The sequence below is a fragment of the Tupaia chinensis genome, unplaced genomic scaffold, assembly GCF_000334495.1.
Source record: "Tupaia chinensis unplaced genomic scaffold, TupChi_1.0 Scaffold143993_1, whole genome shotgun sequence".
In the NCBI taxonomy this organism is placed as follows: domain Eukaryota; kingdom Metazoa; phylum Chordata; class Mammalia; order Scandentia; family Tupaiidae; genus Tupaia; species Tupaia belangeri.
The window spans coordinates 106,108-122,687 of NW_006203844.1; the positions used below are offsets into that span (position 1 = coordinate 106,108).

Sequence of the window (16,580 nt, forward strand, 5' to 3'; positions counted from 1 at the left end):
AGGCCCGCTCAGGCCCGCTCAGGCCTGCTCAGGATGCTGAGCGCTGGCAACTGGGCGTCTTCTTGCTACCTCATCCTCTGTCTTCCTTTTCTTTCCTCTTCTTTTTCTCTCTTTCTTTCTTTCTTCTCTTTCGAGAGAGAGAGACTGGTCCTGTTGGCAGGGCCTTGTCACGCCCTGGCTCCCCGTCCGGGCCTGCGCCTCCCCGTGGCTGTCATTCTGCAGTGGCACTTCCTCATGTGTGCCACCACGGCTGGGCCATCCGCCCCTCGACCCTCCTTCCTCACTGGTGGCTCCATTTTCAGTCAGCCCTTCCCTCATGGTGGCAAATGGCGACCACAACACCTAGCACGACATCCTTCCCTCTCGGCAGCCCCGGCGGTAAAGAAAATCCCAGCAGTGCATTCGGTTGAGCGGCTTGGGTCACCGGCTTAGCCTTACACCGACCGTGGCCAGGGCCTGGAAGTCTACTGGCGTGGCCAAGCCCAGGCCACACACCCAAGGGCGGGACTAGCTCTGACTGTCCCCAGCACGAGGGGCGCTCAGAGCCCGACGGCAAGGGCAGTGTGTCGCCGTGGGCAAGGCGTGGCACTCTGCCTGCAGCACGTGCCCAGACACACTGGCCACCACCATCACCACCGCCATCTTGCCACAGTGGGGTCGGGCCCTTGCCCCGGGCTGGGACGGGGGTCCTTCCTGACCGCTCGGCCCCTCTGTTTCTCCCAGGTGGTCCTGCCGACCTACGAGGAGGCCCTGTCTCTGCCGTGCAAGGCTCCCGAGGCGGGACCTGCACCACCCCCGTACTCAGAAGTGTGAGCCCCCAGCCCCAGCCTGGCTCTGGGAGGGGCGGAGCTGCCTCGGAACCGCTTCTCTGCTTTGGTGGCCCCTGCTGCCCGGGCGGGCCCGCTGACTCGGGGTGACCTGCTGTGCCCCTTGCCAGCCCGCCCCTCGCCCGGCCCCTGAGATGCTCACAGTGGTGTCAGCCCCGCGGCCGAGCGCCGCCCCAGGCCCTCGGAAGGTCAGGCCCACAGCACCCCGCCTATCGCACCGCTGCAGCGCCGCACAGAGACGGGTTCTAGGTTTGGCAGGCGTGGTTCCGGTCAGCCGGGTCGGTTCCGCCACGCAGCGCGTGCCCTAACGCACTCGTCCAGCCAGCAAAACTCTGCTGAGAGCGGCCTGCTCTTCTGGTCTGTGAGAAACTGATTCACACAGTGGTTCAGCCTAGCGATCCTGCCGGTAAACACATACCCACACACACACACACACACGTACGTGAGGGCAGGTGCGTGTATGTCCACATGGTGTGCAAGAAGTCAGCCATCCGTAGAATAATGAATACATTAGAAATCAAATTCAATAGGGACCAACAGGTGGCGTGGTGGTTAGGGCGCTGGACTCCCACATGGCCAACTGCGGTTTGAGTCCCAGACCTGGTGGCTTGCTTTCTCACTTCCCCTCTCTCACTCTGTCCTTCTCTGGTCAAGTTAAAATAAATAAATAAATAAAGTTAAATAGAATAATTCTTTTTAAAAAAGAAAAAAGTTTTAAAAAAAAGAAATAAAATTCAATAACCAAAAATCAAGTTGGTTTTGAATTATTTGGTTTGGACTGACCCATGGTGGTCGGCCTGCTGGCCAACATAGACCCTCCAGGTGGCTGGATTATTGTCCAGTCAGACAAAATGCAGTGTCAGCCTGTCCTTCCACAGGGCGGCCGTCTTGACCCTACGCACATGCAGCTGCTCTGCTGAGGCTCCACCGCGATCGAGCGCAGACCTGGGTGGCCGCCCTGGCTGATGTGACCCCGTAGCCGTGGATTCTGTGACAGGGTCATCAGCGGTTGGTGCTGTCAGTCCGCCCCAGGGGTCTGCCCGAGGACTGTTGGTTGTTGGGGAGTCAGTTCCCCAAGCTGTGGTCAAGCCAGACCCAGCCCTGTCACAGGCTGTGTGGCAAGGACAGGGGTTTGTTCGGGACAAACCAGCAGACCCTTGTGGGCACAGACCCTCGTGGGCACAGTTCCTCGTGGGCACAGACCCCCTCACGGGCACAGACCCTCATGGGCACAGACTCCTCGTGGGCACAGCTCCTCATGGGCACAGACCCTTCGAGGGCACAGACTCTCGTGGGCACAGCTCCTCGTGGGCACAGACCCTTCGAGGGCACAGACTCTCGTGGGCACAGCCCTTGCCACTGGGCCTTGGTGGGGGCAGCAGGGAAGGTTTTGGACCCAGCGCTCTCTACTGCCTTCTTGCTCGGAGCCGAGGTTCCTGCGGGAGTGGGCCTGGAGGTGAGGCCTCGGGTCATGGTGCCCGTGCACCGCCCCGTGGGATCGCTCATGTGGGGGGAGACATGGCAGTAAAGCCGACACGAGGCTCCCCCTGTCCTGAGATACAGAGCAGGAGGCCGCCCATTTCCTCCCCTCACCCCAACGTGTACATGCACACACACACATACACACGCACACATACACACACACGCACACACGCACACGCACATGTACACGTGCGCACCATGTGTTCAGTGCACCTGCTGCCAAGCCCAGCTGTGTCACCCAGCGTCGTTTCAGACCCTTACGCAGAGACGCTGCGTAAACCCGTGACGTCTCCGATCAGGTGTCACCTTCGCTGGCCTGGAGGGCGCCAGCAGGGCCGGGTCTCTGACTCTGACTCGATGGGTGGACTTGCCTCTAGTTAAGCCAGTGCGAGAGGGCGCAAGTCCATACGCAATGACAGCACCTGTGGCTGAGCCCTTGCGGAAAGTCCGAAGGTCGTCAGACCTGACCTGAGTCAGAGAAGTCTTCCTGGAGGAGGTGCCCCGGTTCAAGCCTGAAGAACTAGTAGGTGGCAGGGAGCTAAGTGGGAAGGAGAGTGGGGCAAAAAGAGGGGTGTGCAGGGGCCCCGCGGTGGGGGTGCTGGGAGAACAGCTCAGGTGGCTGTGGGGCAGGGGCTGGCAGGTCTAGGGCGGCATCGGGCATACGACAGTGCTCATGGTTGAAGTTATCGGGCTACTCCAGCCCAGAGGGCATTACGGGAGATGGCCGCAGGTAGCGGGGACCTCGGTGAACCGAGCTCATCACCACTGCTAGGCACACAATTGTTGCCATATTTCTTGGCTAAAGCAGAAGTCACATAAAGGAAACTGCTGGAATTGTTGGCTTCAGGCATGGCTGGATCCAGGACTTGAGCTCTTCAGTTGTCTCTTTCTCTCTCTTCATCTCTTGCCTGTTCCTCCTGGGGTCATGGAGCTGCTGAGGGCCCTCCTGAGAGTGCAGCCGGCAGGGGCCCAGGGCAGTCTGGGTTGGGATCTGTCCCAGCACCGAAGGAGAAACAGCGGAGCCTTGGATACTGCACCAGTGAGCGTGAACTCACCCGGGACTGGGACCGGGCCGGGAAGGGTCTCGGGCAGGAAGTACCAGGTCGGGCTTGGGTTTCCGGAAGCAGGAGGCAAGTGCCGAAACTGCAGAGAGGCTGGCTGGGCGTGCTTGGCCTCGCCTGCGGCTTTCCTGGCACACAGCTCTTCACCTGCTCTTCACCAGGCCCCACGCAGTGGAGACAGGTGGGAGTCAGCCTCCTCGTCACGTCCGAGGGAGCCGAGGCCCAGAAATGTCACATGACTGTCCACGGGCCACGCAGCGGTCAGGGATTAGTACAAAGGCCTTCCTCTTCTCCAGGCGGAGGCTGCCGAGAGAGAGAGGGCTGGGCCCCAGTCTGGCCGTGGCTTCTCGTGTCACGCCACGTGACGAGGGGCTCCAGGACCCCTCCAGTGTGGGTGGAGTGAGGTGCTGAGAGGGGCTGGCCTTGTTCTCGGCCTCGCAGCCTGAGCGAGGCCCACCTTGGCTGTGTCCCTGGCAGAGGAGACCTGGGGCTCGCCGAGGTGACTCGGCTGTCCCTCCCCCGTCCCCGCTCCCCAGCCCGGGCCTGCAGCCAAGGACCAGCTAAGATGTGTGTGGGATTGTGCCCTGTGGCCGCCAGCTGGAGGGGCCAGCCCCGGGACAGGAAATAGCTGGCTCGGGGGAGCGCGTGTGGCCGGCCAGGCCAGCCGCCATCGCCCGGCACCCTCGCCGAGGCCCATCAATGGGCGTTTGAGCCTCACACAGGGTCCTTTGACAGCCTGGGCGGTTCGGGCCCACTGAGAGGGCCTGTCTGAGGGAGGCGGGAGAGGAGGCGGCCCGGAAATAGGACTGGTCGCGAGGCCGGGCAGGTGACTCAGGCCAGGGCCGCTGGGGGCTGTGCCGGCAGCAGGGACGGGCCCTGTCATTAGGTGACTCCTTCCTTCATGTCATCTCCATGGACCCCCGTGGATGCCTGCGGTCCGAGAGGGAAGGCGTTGCTCGGAGTCACGCGTGGCCAATCAGAGCCTGAGTTTGTCCCTCTGGTGCTTCCTGACCCACCTCCCCCTTTTCCCGGGACCCTGCGCTTCCCAAGGCCCTCGTTAGCTCCATCCCGGGGTGTGCTTTCTGGGGCGGGGGCTGGCTCACGGCAGCCTCAGGGGCATCTGGAAGCTGTTAGGAGGCACAGGTCACTGGAATGGGCTCTCCGCAGTTGCGTCTCGGACCAGAGGGGCCTCGGAGGCTGCTGTCCCCTGTAGCAGGTGCAGCCTCCTCCCTGGGCTCCGCCCCGCTGAGGCCTGCCCCGTGCACGTCCCCTCTGTCCGGGAGAGGGGAGCAGGCAGCAGTGCCCCCGCCCGCTGAGCCGGGGCTTTAGGAAAATGGGTTCTTGCTCTCTGCTGTCAACTCCTGGCTCCATGGCTCTCCCTGTGCCCGTGGTGGTCTCTCGATGCGAGTGTGGCCAACTGTTGCCTGACACACCCCTCCGTGGGACCCCTGCCTCCCCTCCTCTCCGGGTTCACGGGTTTAGTACGAGGTGTGGATTTTGGCCTCTGACGGGCTGCTCATTTGTCTGTCCCTGTGTTTTTCCAGAATGTTCCTAGAGGGTATGAATGGGGCATGCTGGGAACACAGAGGCGCTGAGCTCCCCGTCCTCACCTCGGGGATGGTGGGGGACAGGAGCAGCAGCACGGCCTAATCAGTGCTGAGAGGGGCCAGGGTACTGCCGCCTCCAGGCTGGGCCAGGTTCCTGGCCCAGGTTCCTGGAGGAGGTGATTCCTGAACTATGTTCACTAGCCAGGTGACAAGGAGGGGAGAGACTTCAGGTGGGACATCCCCTAGAGAGGACTGTGGCCTGAGAGAGCCTGAGGGGGACGGGAAGGGGCAGCGGCAGTTCAGAGAGGCAGTCTGTGCCAGTCACGGCCTGCACTCTGACCTCAGCTCCCCCGCTGTGAACGGGTTAACCACCTTGTGTCCCAGGACAGTCGAGGGCCGATGGTCAACCACGGGAAACGCATCGAAGGGGCCGTGTTCGGTCAGGAGAAACAGAAACCCTGGGCTCGGTGGCATGGGCAGTGGGGGGCAGCTCACAGACCACCAGAACCTGGGCTGCAGCCAGCGGTCGGCATTGCTGTGCCGCTGAGGAAACCAGTGCTGTGGCCGGTGACGGCGCAGCTGCTGGACTTACATACGCCGACCGCAGTTCGAGTCCTGGGCCTGGTGGCTTGAAAGTCACACGGTGCATGTGTGCGCATGCCCGAGATCTCGGGAGGAATGAGAAGAACTGTGCTGGGGCCATCACTTCGGGGATGATTCCCACCTTCCCACCTTCCCTCTCACTGTCTCTCGCTCTGGTGAGTGCATGTGCCCTAAAGACAAAAACCTCTAAAAAAAAAAAAGAAAGAACGAAAGAAAGAAAGAAAGAGAGTTAGTGCTGATGTTGTTCAAGTTCTTTTTCATCTTTCCCTCATGCTCACAAGGCGGCTGCTGCTACTCCTGCAGCACATCCGTCTTCAATGCAGACCTCCCAGAAATAGCTTCCTCACCCCTCATTGGCTGGGATTGGTCACATGATGCCTGGGGAGCAGGAGCTGCAGGGCTTGCACAGAGAAGCGGGAGTGGGGGTCTGGGCTGGCGCTGGGCTCAGAGGGCGTTTGGGAAGGCGGCACCCACTCTGGGCCGAGGGCAGGGGCGAGGGCAGAAGAGAGAGTGCGCCCAGTCCTGGGCCAAGCTTGTCCCCTTGTGCTGTGTGGGCGCACTGGGGGGTAGAGCCTACAGTCGTCTCTGTGCAGGAGGGTGGGATGTCGTCTGGGGACCTGTGGGGCGGGTGTCAACCGTTCCCCAGGTTCACAGGTCGGCCTCCCTGGACGTCCCCCCAGACGAAAGTGCACCTCCTTGTCCTGGCTGGGCTCTGGCTTCCAGGGCCTGAGACAGAGGGGTGCACGTGAGGTGTGACTGGCGTGTGGCACTCAGACCACAGAGCCGAGGTCTGGACAGGGTCCCGGACAGGGTGAGCAACCAGCCACGCGGCACCTGCCTGGGCCGGCAGTGAGGAGGCCCACTTCGCGGGGTCTCAGGGTGGCCTCTGGGGAGGCAGTTGTGTCCCTCGGGCACCCTGGCCATGCCTCCAGTCCCACTAAAGTGGCTCTGAGTGTCCAGACAAGCGACTCTGGGTGGGCGGAGCTTCGAGCCTCGGCCTCTGTGGCCCCCCGCCCGCCCCCCGCCACCCGCCGGTGCCCACTGCCTGCCCGGGTGGCTCTTGGAGCCAGCGCTCACATCCCAAGTGTCCTCCTGGGGACCCGGGGGAACCCCAGGCAGCCTTCTCGAGCAGTCCGTAGCCATGGGCTGGGCGGGGCACGGCAGCCGGGCTGCCGTACCGAGCAGGTGAGGGGACCCCGCCTGGGAGCAGGTCCATGGCTGCCTTGGTGGCCCGAGTGGCCTGCCCCGTGTGCTGGGCGGGGCAGCATTCCAGGCCGGGGTCAGCCTGGGAGCTCCATGGCCTCCCTTCGACAGCTCACAGCCCAGAGCCAGGAGCCCTCGGCCACAACTGTGACAGGCCCCATGACCGCCCCGTGGCTGGTGGGCGCTTGGGTTCCTCCCAGAGGGCTTTGGGCAAAGCCGAAGTGTCCCCAGCTCCTCCAGGGAGGTTGTGTCCGTCTCGGGGAGTGTGGGAGGGACAGACTTACCCTCCCTGGGGCTGTGTGCTCAGAAAGGCTGGGACTGGACAACAGAGCCCAGGGCTGCCCAGTGGCTCCTCAGACAGAACAGGGCCAGGACAGGCTCCGGGTCACCGGACCTCCCAGCGGCTTGCCCTGCCACCCTGCAGGCCTTGCTGAAGAAGCGGGCGGGAGAGGCTGGGGGCTACTGCACACGCCTTGGCAGGGCCGCGGCTGTCTTCATTCGTACTGGCCTTTGCACGCTGACCGCACCGACGTGACCTTTCTCAAACTGGACAGCACTGTCCTTGCCTGTGGACCCCCGCTCTCCCCGCCCTCCTGCCCTCTCTCTTCAACCACACCGAGCACCTCCACTCTCCCAGTGCTCGGTCCCCTTCCAGCATGATGGACCGGAGGCGGCATTCCCCGGAGAGTGCTGCCAGCTGCCTGAGGGGTGCAAACTGCCCCCCTACCTCTCCAGGTAAGATGAGCTTCCCTCAGCACCCGAGAGTCGGGGCTCGGCCTTGCCCCATGCACCCCAGGATCCTCTCCTGTGTACGCGCTGCCGATTCGGGCAGAGCAGGGGCTCCTCCTGGCTCTCAGGCCCGTGGGCATGTAATCCCGTGAGCGAGACCTGGAGCAGAACTGGATGTCGTTCTGTGAGAAGACGGACAGACAGGAGACTCATTCTGTGGCAGGGAAGAGAGGGGGACAGAGGGAGCCAGGAGCGGGCAAGGTTGGAGATGGCCAGGGAGGCGCAGGCAGCAGGCCGTGATGGGGCTGCTCGGCCCAGGCTGCGTTTGGGGTGGAGGTGGCTGGGCACCCAGGGGAGCCAGGCGGTGTGTTCTCATCTAGCAGCGAAGAGAGACGTTTGCTGTCTCTCATCCATGTGGCCCAAGATGAAAGCTTTGGAAATGGGGGGCCAGCGAGGTGGAGGCATCTGTGGGCTCCCAGGCAGGAGGGCGGCCCTGCCCCTGGGCTGAGCAGAGAGGGGTGACACCTGTGTTAAGTCACCAGGACGTGGGGCGTGCCTGTTACAGCCCCATCTGCCTGCCCAGCGCCTGAAGGCACGTGAGACAGGGCAGCGGCTGGCGTTCTCGGCTCACCCTCGCACCTGGGACGAGAGCATCTGGGGCCCGACCTCTCGGAAGGTCCTCAAGGAGCTGAAGAGGAGGGATTTGCCTGCAGGTGCCGCCCTGGCGACAGAACAGAGATGCAGACGCAGCTCGTCTGACTCCAGAGCTCCGTCGCGTCGCAGGACTCCTGGGCCCGGTCCGCGTGCCACTGGGCAGCCTGGGCCACCATGCCGTGTGGATGGAGACGTCTCGGTCCCCACTGTCCAGTCTCTTGGACTAAGTACGCGGCGCACATCCAGACAGGGCTTCCATGACCCATTTCTTAGGAGGAGAGAATTTCTAAAGTTTTAAAATTTCTTTCTTCATTAGCAAGAGACGCTGAGAGAGATAGCTGGAGAGGCAGAGACGGGCACCCCGGACGCCGTGCTCTTCCCACAGCTCCAGCCAGCCCTGGTCCGGGGCACGTGCCTGGTGTGTCCAGGGAAGCCCTGGTGTGAGCCCGGAGACTTCCCCAGCCAAGCTCGCAGGGTCCTGCCGCAGCACCGCCCAGCCCCTTCCAGGAGAGACTTCCAGAAGGTGTGTAGGGTTAGCGTCACAGTAAACAACAGTAAAAGGTCAATGTGGATGCAGCGGGACTGCGATGGCGGTGCTGAAGGTGGAGGGTGTGCTGCCCAGGACGGCGCGGCCGCGTTGTCGCAGGAGCGTGAGACAGCTGGGGCTGCCCTGCAGGGAGAGAACGGGGCGAGAGCCTGGCGTGCTTCCCACCAGGCCACACAGCCCGGGGCCGCTTCACTGGTCACAAGGTGTGCTCGGGTAAAACACTGAGGGCTTGCTGTTCCTGGGGACCCGAGGTGTGGCACCAGGGCCCTTCATGGCGGCCTGTGGGACTCGCGAGCAGCCTTGGGCAGGCCCCCAGTGCAGTTCTCCTCCGGCAAACTGCGGACACACCATTCCCGAGTTTGAGTCCTGGGGAAGCGTTTCACGTTCTAAAGCACAAATGTTGATTTTCCTTCCTCAGTGTGCACCGAGCTCCCAGGTCTCTGCACCCGGCCCGGCCCCGCCACGGAATGTCAGCGCCGCTGCTGGAACGCACACCCTCCTGAGGACCGACCTGTGCCTTCCTGCGGCTCTGCGAGTGGCGGGGGGACACAGAGGAGCGCTGTGCTCCTCAGGAGCCCACAGAACCGCCATTCAGGCCCGGGCTGAAAGGGCCGTTTCAGAGTCCCAGCGGCCGCGGCCCACAGAGTGGCGTCCCCGCTCCGGACACAGGCCTGGCCCTCGGGAGGGGGCAGCCGCCGCCCAGGTTATGTTTGCCACTGCACCTTGACGGGGCGGGCAGCACTGTGCCTCTCTTCCTGCGGATCGGCCCCCCTGAACCCCGTGTGACCCCTCGCGGCCCGGGGGAAACGGAGCTGCCTGTTTTTCCTTCTCCTTTGTTCCTTCATTCGCTCACGGGATGCCTGGCACCAGGCGCCAGGTGCCAGGCCACCACACCACCGCGCAAGGTCCCAAGGAGTCCAGGGTGACTGTGACAGGCAAGACCCCTGCTCCGAGGGAGCTGGCAGCTCTGGGGAAGGCAGATGACAGCGTACTGCTGGTCCAGGGGAGAGAGAGACGGTCACGGTGACCTGGAGGAAGGGAGCCTGCAGGGGTGCTGCGGGAGAGGAGCCAGGCTGCGAATCTGCACACAGGACTTCCATGAAGTCGGCGGAAAATACCGCCAGCGCCCCCCCTCTCTGACCCTGGGCGAGGGCCGGGCCTGTGCCCCACGCTTAGCTCGGACCCCGTGTGGGTTGCGGGCTGCGGGCAAGCCCACGAGCCTCTCGGCCTCCGTTTCTCCACCTGACAGAGGGGCGGCCGCGGTGGGCCTGCTGGCCCGCAGGTGTGGCGGGGAGGCACAGGGAAGAGGAGCGGCTGGGCCAGGAGGGACGCACCGAGGACCGTGTGTCACAGTCCGTCTGTGTCCTCCTGTGTGGGGGGCGCTGGCGGCCGCTCAGGCCGAGTGCCCGACTGCCGGGGGCTGGCGGCCGTCCTTGCTCATCTCTGCCTCCGCCCTCCCGCCTCCGCACACGGCCCGGGAGCACCTGCCCTGCATGACACACCGGGCCCGGAGAGGTGGGTCAGCAGCTCTGGTCACACAGCGGCTCAGAGCCTGACTCAGGCGGCCCAGCCAGGCTCCTGCTCTGTCCCGCGCAGGTGTGCCAGAGGGGCCACCCCTGGTCCCGCCCCTTTAGTTCTGGTGGGGAGGGAGACAGGGCGGAGAAGCTCGGGGAGGGCGCCTGGGGAGAGGGTAAATACCCACAATAGAAGTGTGTGTGCCCACCTGTATCTACACACGTGTGTGCGTGTCACCCCTGTATCTGTCTCAGCGCGTGGACACGCCCACCGGTATCTACACACGTGTGTGCACGTCACCCCGTATCTGTATCTGTGTGTACATACAGCCACACCTACGTACACACGTTTACACACGTATAAAACTGAACAGATGTGGCCACATGAATCTTGTTTATTTTTTAGGTTTTTGGTACAGGGCACATGTGCTTGCTGGAGAGACACAGCGAGAGACAGAGAGAGAAATCACCCCCCGGGGGGGCCACACTGCACCCCCTTCTTCAATCTCCAGGGATGTGGGGAATGCACACACACATGCCCGGCATGACTTTCAAGTGCCAGGTCCGGGACTCGAGCCGCAGTCAGCCCTGTGGGAGCCCAGCACCCTAACCGCCTTGCCACCTGCTGGCCCAGGTCTTACTGATTTTACCCAGAGGCTTGTGCCATGTCTGGGCGCCGTCCTGGCAATGACCCTGCTTGGCAGTGTGACCTCAGGCCGGCGGCTGGGGCTGTCTGCTCCCCGGTTCCTCTTCTGGAGCAGGGTTAGGACTCCCGCTATGCCGGCGCAGTGCTCCTGCCCCTCCCACCCGGAGGCAGGCACCGCTGTCCCCCTGGCGGCCAGTGAGCAATCTGAGGCTCCCAGAGGCGAAGGAGCTTACCCACGGCCACGCAAGGAGTGAGCAGTGAACTGAGGGTGCCCTGCCCGCCTGGCTCCTGGCCACCCCTGCTGTCTTGCGCTCACGGGCAGTGCACGTGCTCCCCAGTTGGGGCCCGGAAGAGTCTGCGAGGCAGAGAGTGGGTGCAGGGACGGGCACTCTGGGCAGTGCCCTGCGTGTGCCAGGCTCCAGGGGTAGCTGGAGAGAAGGGCGTGCGAGCGGCAGCGGACGGCGGAGAGGGGAAGCATGTTTAATGAGGAAGCCAGGTCAGAGCTGCAGGTGGGGGGACTTGGGTGTGGGAGGATGGTGCAGGGCAGGGCCAGGCTGGCACGAAGCCCCTGGACCCAGGGATGCCCGGGCTGGGGTGGCAGCTTCGAGGCAGCACAGGCTCCAGCCCCCGGAGGTGCCCCCACCCACCGAGATTTCCCGAATTCCAGCGGCTCAGGCTGCCTCTTCAGGCAAAGGGACCCTTGTGGTCGGCGGGGCCTCGGAGGCCCGGCCAGGCGTGGCTCCCCTCCAGGCACACACACCTCCATTCAGCCTGGCCCCACCCCTGGGGCCCACGGCAGTGAGGCTGATAAGACCGGGACCCCACCGGCCCCCACAGCTGCGCTGGCTGTCCACACCGCCAGAAGCATGAGGGTCAGCCCCGGCACCAGCCTGGCGCTCTACGGTCTGCTGCTGCTCTGGGCCCCACGCGGCCTCGGCCTCCAGCCCAGAGGTGAGGGGCCCGTGTAGATGGGGGACACAGGTCAGAGGGCCCGGACTGACAGCCTGGGGGCTGGACACTGAGGAGCGGTCCGGGATGAGGAGAGGGCCAGGTGGGGGTCCAGCAGGCAGAGCCATGGTGCTGAGAAGGGTCCGGGCGGGGGCCCTAGGCACTTGGGGCCTCGCCCAGGACAGGGACTGTGGGTGGAGCGTGGCCGAGGCCTACGGCTGTGCTCTCAGATGAGTGCAGATGTGGGGCCCAGAGCTCAGCCTCCCCTGACAGCCCTCCCAGCACGGGGCTCCCTAGGGTCTGCACCACCTCGAGTTTCAGCCCTGGGCACTGAATCCGAGCATGCCACTGCCCCTGCTCAGATGGGGAGACAGGATGGAGAGGGAGGCCCTGAGACCACACAGCCCAGGGCCTCCAGGACCCCAAGTCACTACTCTGGGGTACGGCCAGCCCCCTCTCCTCCTCTGGACCTCAGTTTACCCCTCTGTAGCCGTTACCAATGTGGGCGAGGGTGAGTTCGCGAGGTGAGTTCGCAGGTCCCTCGAGTACTCTGACGCAGCGCCCCATCTGGGACACGCCAGGTGGAGTTGGGGCAGCCCTGCACCTTCCTTCCCTGGGACCCGCCCTGCTCCGTGCAGGCAAGTGAGAGAGCACAGGCCCCGCTGCAGGCTCGGGACTCACAGCCTCCTGAAGCCTTAGTCTCTCCCCGGACAGAGAAACCGGGGCCCAGGGCCAAAGTGGCTGAGCCGGGATTTGAACCCAGACCTGCACCACTTCCCAGCATGGTGCTGCCTCCCTGGAGTCTGGAAGGATCCTGCTCCTCTGGGGGGTGGGCAGGGGTGTCTTGGGGCCCTGCTGGCCGGGCTGCCAAGGTGGCTACTGGGAATTACTGCTCCTTTGCCCTGCGCTCAGAGGGGCTCTGCTCTGGCCTGCGAGCCCACCCGTCTGGGGCCACCCTCAGCGTCCTCTTGTCCAGCTAGGAAGGGCAGCTGACCTGTTTCTGGAGCACGTCTGGGCTGGAACGTGAAGTGAGTTTAAGGCCGCCGTGCCCTCTGGGCCCCGCACACTCAGGCATGCCTGTGCTGGTACTCGCACCTCCACTCATGCTCATCCTGTGAGGTCGGCCCACGGCCCACGGCCCACGGCCCACGGCTGGACCTGACCCTCTGTCTTTCCCACCCACTGTGCCCCTCTGTCTTCCCCACCCACTGGACAGCCGGGCCTGTGCCAGGACGCTCGCCCGAGTGTCCTCCAGAGGCTGAACCAGATGAGGTGGCCCCGGTGCTCCTTGGCCCGGCTGTCCAGGCCCGGCTCCTGACCTCCGCCCCTCCGCCCCTTCCAGGGCACCTCTGCCGGACCCGGCCCACGGACCTGGTGTTTGTGGTTGACAGCTCGCGCAGTGTGCGGCCTGTGGAGTTCGAGAAGGTGAAAGTGTTCCTGTCCCAGGTCATCGAGTCGCTGGACGTGGGGCCCAACGCCACCAGGGTGGGCCTGGTCAACTACGCCAGCGCCGTGAAGCAGGAGTTCCCGCTGCGGGCCCACGGCTCCAAGGCGGCGCTGCTGCAGGCCGTGCGCCGCATCCAGCCGCTGTCCACAGGCACCATGACGGGGCTGGCCATCCAGTTCGCCATCTCCAAGGCCTTCAGTGATGCCGAGGGCGGCCGCACGCGGTCCCCGGACATCAGCAAGGTGTGGGCCCCACTCCAGCCCCAGCTGCAACCCCCCAGCCCCAGCTGCCTCCTGCTCCACTCCCCACTATGCAGGAGGCGAGAGAAGGCCACCCTGCCTGGGCTCTGTCGCCCTTCTCCAGCCCCAGCGGCCAGCCCGGCTGGAGACCGGGGAGGGTGCTCAGATGGGGCCATTGTCTTCACGGAAACGGCCTCAGACAGCTGCTGGCCCAGGTTGAGGATGACCAGTGGTCCTCACGGAGAGAGGTGGCCCAAGTGGTGCTCGTGACAGCCCAGCTCAGCTGTCTCCAGAGCTGACTGGCCCACACCAGATCGCACCGGCAGCCTGGGCTGGACACCGGGTGACCCGTCTGGAACCCACTCGGCTGTGGGGGGACTGACAGGTGGACAATGGTCTCCGAGCTGAGTTTTGGGGGGACGGGGGCCTCAGAGGGTGCGGTGGTGAGCAGGTACAGCGTGGAGACCCCTCCCTCGCAGACGTCCCCCCTAGCCCCCTGCCTGATCACCGGCTCCCTACGGGGGACTCGCGGGCTGGGAGAGACCCGCACCGCGGGCCGCACCTGCTCATGTATTATTAATTCAGTCCTAGGCGCATGTGCTCACCCACGCGTATGCAGGGAGAGAGGAAAGCAGGAAAGCACCCCTGGGGGGGAAATGGCCACACTGCAGGCCCTTCTCCTCGGGATTTTAGCTGCACCAGGCATGTTTTTCAAGGTGCTGGGTTCAGGACTTGAACCGGCTGGTCGGTCATGGAAGATACAGCCTCCTTAACCACCATGCCACCCCTTCCTATCCCAGATCTACCTTCAGGTTACCAGGAGAGCAGCTCAGGCCCTGGGGATAAGGGCTGGGGCCCAGGATCAGAAGCAGAGGAGAGGAGAGGGGGCTGCAGACCGGGCGAGGACCCTGAACGGGCCCAGCGGATCCAGGACGTGGTGGGACCCGGGCACCATGTCCCTCCTGGGTGCTAACCAGGGTATTTCTCAGGGCCGGATCCCCTGCCTGGTGGAGAAGGATGGCCAGGCGGGAGTAGCCGCAGCCACCATCCCCCAGCCTCTGCCACCCTCTGGTGGCCAAGGTGCAGAACTGCACGGTGTTGGCGGGTGCACACGCTTGGCCCAAGCGGCTTGGTCTCGGAGCCGGGCGGTCTCTACCCGGGCGGAGCCTCCAGTTCAGGAGCCGCCAGGCCCGGGCCCAGCGAGCGCAGGGACCTACGGGCCAGGCGCGTTCACTGTGGCATGGCTGCCAGTAGCCGGGGTCCTCAGCAAGTCCCAACCCGTGGAGAGACACGGTCTTGCCGGGAGAGGTAGAACCCGGTCCTCACACACATCCCCGTGTGTCGCAGGTGGCCATCGTGGTGACAGACGGCAGGCCCCAGGACAGCGTGCGGGAAGTGTCTGCGCGGGCCCGGGCCGGCGGCATCGAGGTGTTCGCCATCGGCGTGGGCCGCGTGGACAAGGCCACGCTGCGGCAGATCGCCAGCGAGCCACCGGACGAGCACGTGGACTACGTGGAGAGCTACAGCGTCATCGAGAAGCTGTCCAAGAAGTTCCAGGAGGCCTTCTGCGGTGCGGCCGCGGCCGGCGGACAGGGGCGGGGCCGGGGCCTGATCTGGGGCGGGGCCTGATCTGGGGCGGGGCCGAAGCCAGGAGTCCAGGCCCGGCCGGGCGATGGCCATTATAGGCGAGGACAGACGTAGAGACAGCGTCCGGGGCAAGCCAGGTCGGGGGGTGCAGTGCGGAAGCCAGTTGGGCCTGGGACAAGGGCTTAGGTCAGACTGAGTTAGGGTCGGGGTGGAGCCTGATTCGGGCCGGGTCCCCAGCCTGGGCATATAAGAGTTGGGAGAGATGAGGTCAGGAGCCTTTTTACGCGCCCTGTCCCAAGGAGGAGTAGGAGCCCAGTAAGGGGATCGCCGCCAAAACCCTGTGGTTCTTTCTGAATCTCGGGTTTGAGGCGTCAAAGTTTTCTGTGATGCGGGAAGGTCAGAGGGGCTTGGGCCCTGGTAGAAGGTTCAGGTCCTTCCAGAGGATAGATGGGCCTGCCCGGAGTGAGGCTCTGGGACGGGGGCAGGGGACCAGGCAGGGCCTTTCCCGTGGCTGGCTCTGGGAGCCCATGCCTTACCTGGGAACTCTGAGCTGATGCAGGAGCCGGGCAGATGAAAGGCCGCTCCCTACGCCTTGGCCTTTGCAGCAGGACGTATTGTTTCATAATCGGCATTATCACCTCCTTCAGGGACTTGGTCCTGGTGAGGGTTCTCGCCCTGGGCTGGGAGTCTGGGGCTTGGGGGTCCCTGGCTGGGTGCTTCGGCCTCGGAGTGTGCCAGGGGCCGGGTTGGTGATGGGCAGGCGGCTGGGGTGTCCAAGGCTGTGCATCTGAACCCCCCTTTGTCCCCAGTGGTGTCAGACCTCTGTGCCACAGGGGACCACGACTGCGAGCAGGTGTGCATCAGCTCCCCGGGCTCCTACGCCTGTGCCTGCCGCGAGGGCTTCACCCTGAACAGTGACGGCAAGACCTGCAATGGTCAGTGCTGGGCTGGGAAGGCCTAGGGGGTCCTCGGCGGCCCTGGGACAGCCAGCTGGGCCCCTGCACTTCCCTCAGGACCGTCTTCAGACAGACACCTGCCAGAGTGTCTGCAGGGTTGTCTCTGACCCCATCCCTCAGTTCACCGCGCAGTGGCATTAGCGTGGGGGGGCGCTGCAGACCAGCTCAGATCTTGTGAGCAGCCCGAGCGAAGCCACTAGCTCTTGTTTCCAGTGCTGTAAAACGGGGGGGCTGGGGGCCCTGATTATAGAGGAAGTCCCGGGGACAGAGCAGGGTGGCTCTCAGCACACAGCTCCACGCGCGGTGGGGCCCGCTCAATGGTTGGGAGGCCACCTCTGCCTGACGGCCACACCCTTCCCACTCTCCAGTCTGCAGCCGTGGCGGAGGCAGCTCGGCCACCGACCTGGTCTTCCTCATCGACGGCTCCAAGAGCGTGCGGCCGGAGAACTTTGAGCTGGTGAAGAAGTTCATCAACCAGATCGTGGACACGCTGGACGTGTCAGACCAGCTGGCCCAGGTGGGCCTGGTGCAGTACTCGAGCTCCGTGCGCCAGGAGGTCCCACTGGGCCCCTTCCACACCAACAAGGATA

General features: G+C 64.4%; 2 protein-coding genes across 3 annotated transcripts in view; both read left to right on the plus strand.

Annotated features, from left to right (window-relative positions):
• Positions 1-1,475, plus strand: part of LAPTM5 (lysosomal protein transmembrane 5) — a 27,120-nt gene extending 25,645 nt beyond the window's left edge. For both annotated transcript variants that reach the window (XM_027767182.1, XM_006165689.3), the window contains one exon: positions 724-1,475. In XM_027767182.1, the coding sequence (XP_027622983.1) occupies positions 724-813 (90 nt within the window). In that variant the 3' untranslated portion in view covers positions 814-1,475. The remainder of the gene's footprint in view (positions 1-723) is intronic.
• A 10,165-nt stretch (positions 1,476-11,640) lies between these two features.
• The window catches only part of MATN1 (matrilin 1), a 7,945-nt gene continuing 3,005 nt past the window's right edge, over positions 11,641-16,580 (plus strand). Inside the window, exons 1-6 of the mRNA XM_027767183.1 lie at positions 11,641-11,777; positions 12,124-12,272; positions 13,104-13,450; positions 14,795-15,017; positions 15,844-15,969; positions 16,359-16,546. Of these exons, the coding sequence (XP_027622984.1) occupies positions 11,680-11,777; positions 12,124-12,272; positions 13,104-13,450; positions 14,795-15,017; positions 15,844-15,969; positions 16,359-16,546 (1,131 nt within the window). The 5' untranslated portion in view covers positions 11,641-11,679. The remainder of the gene's footprint in view (positions 11,778-12,123; positions 12,273-13,103; positions 13,451-14,794; positions 15,018-15,843; positions 15,970-16,358; positions 16,547-16,580) is intronic.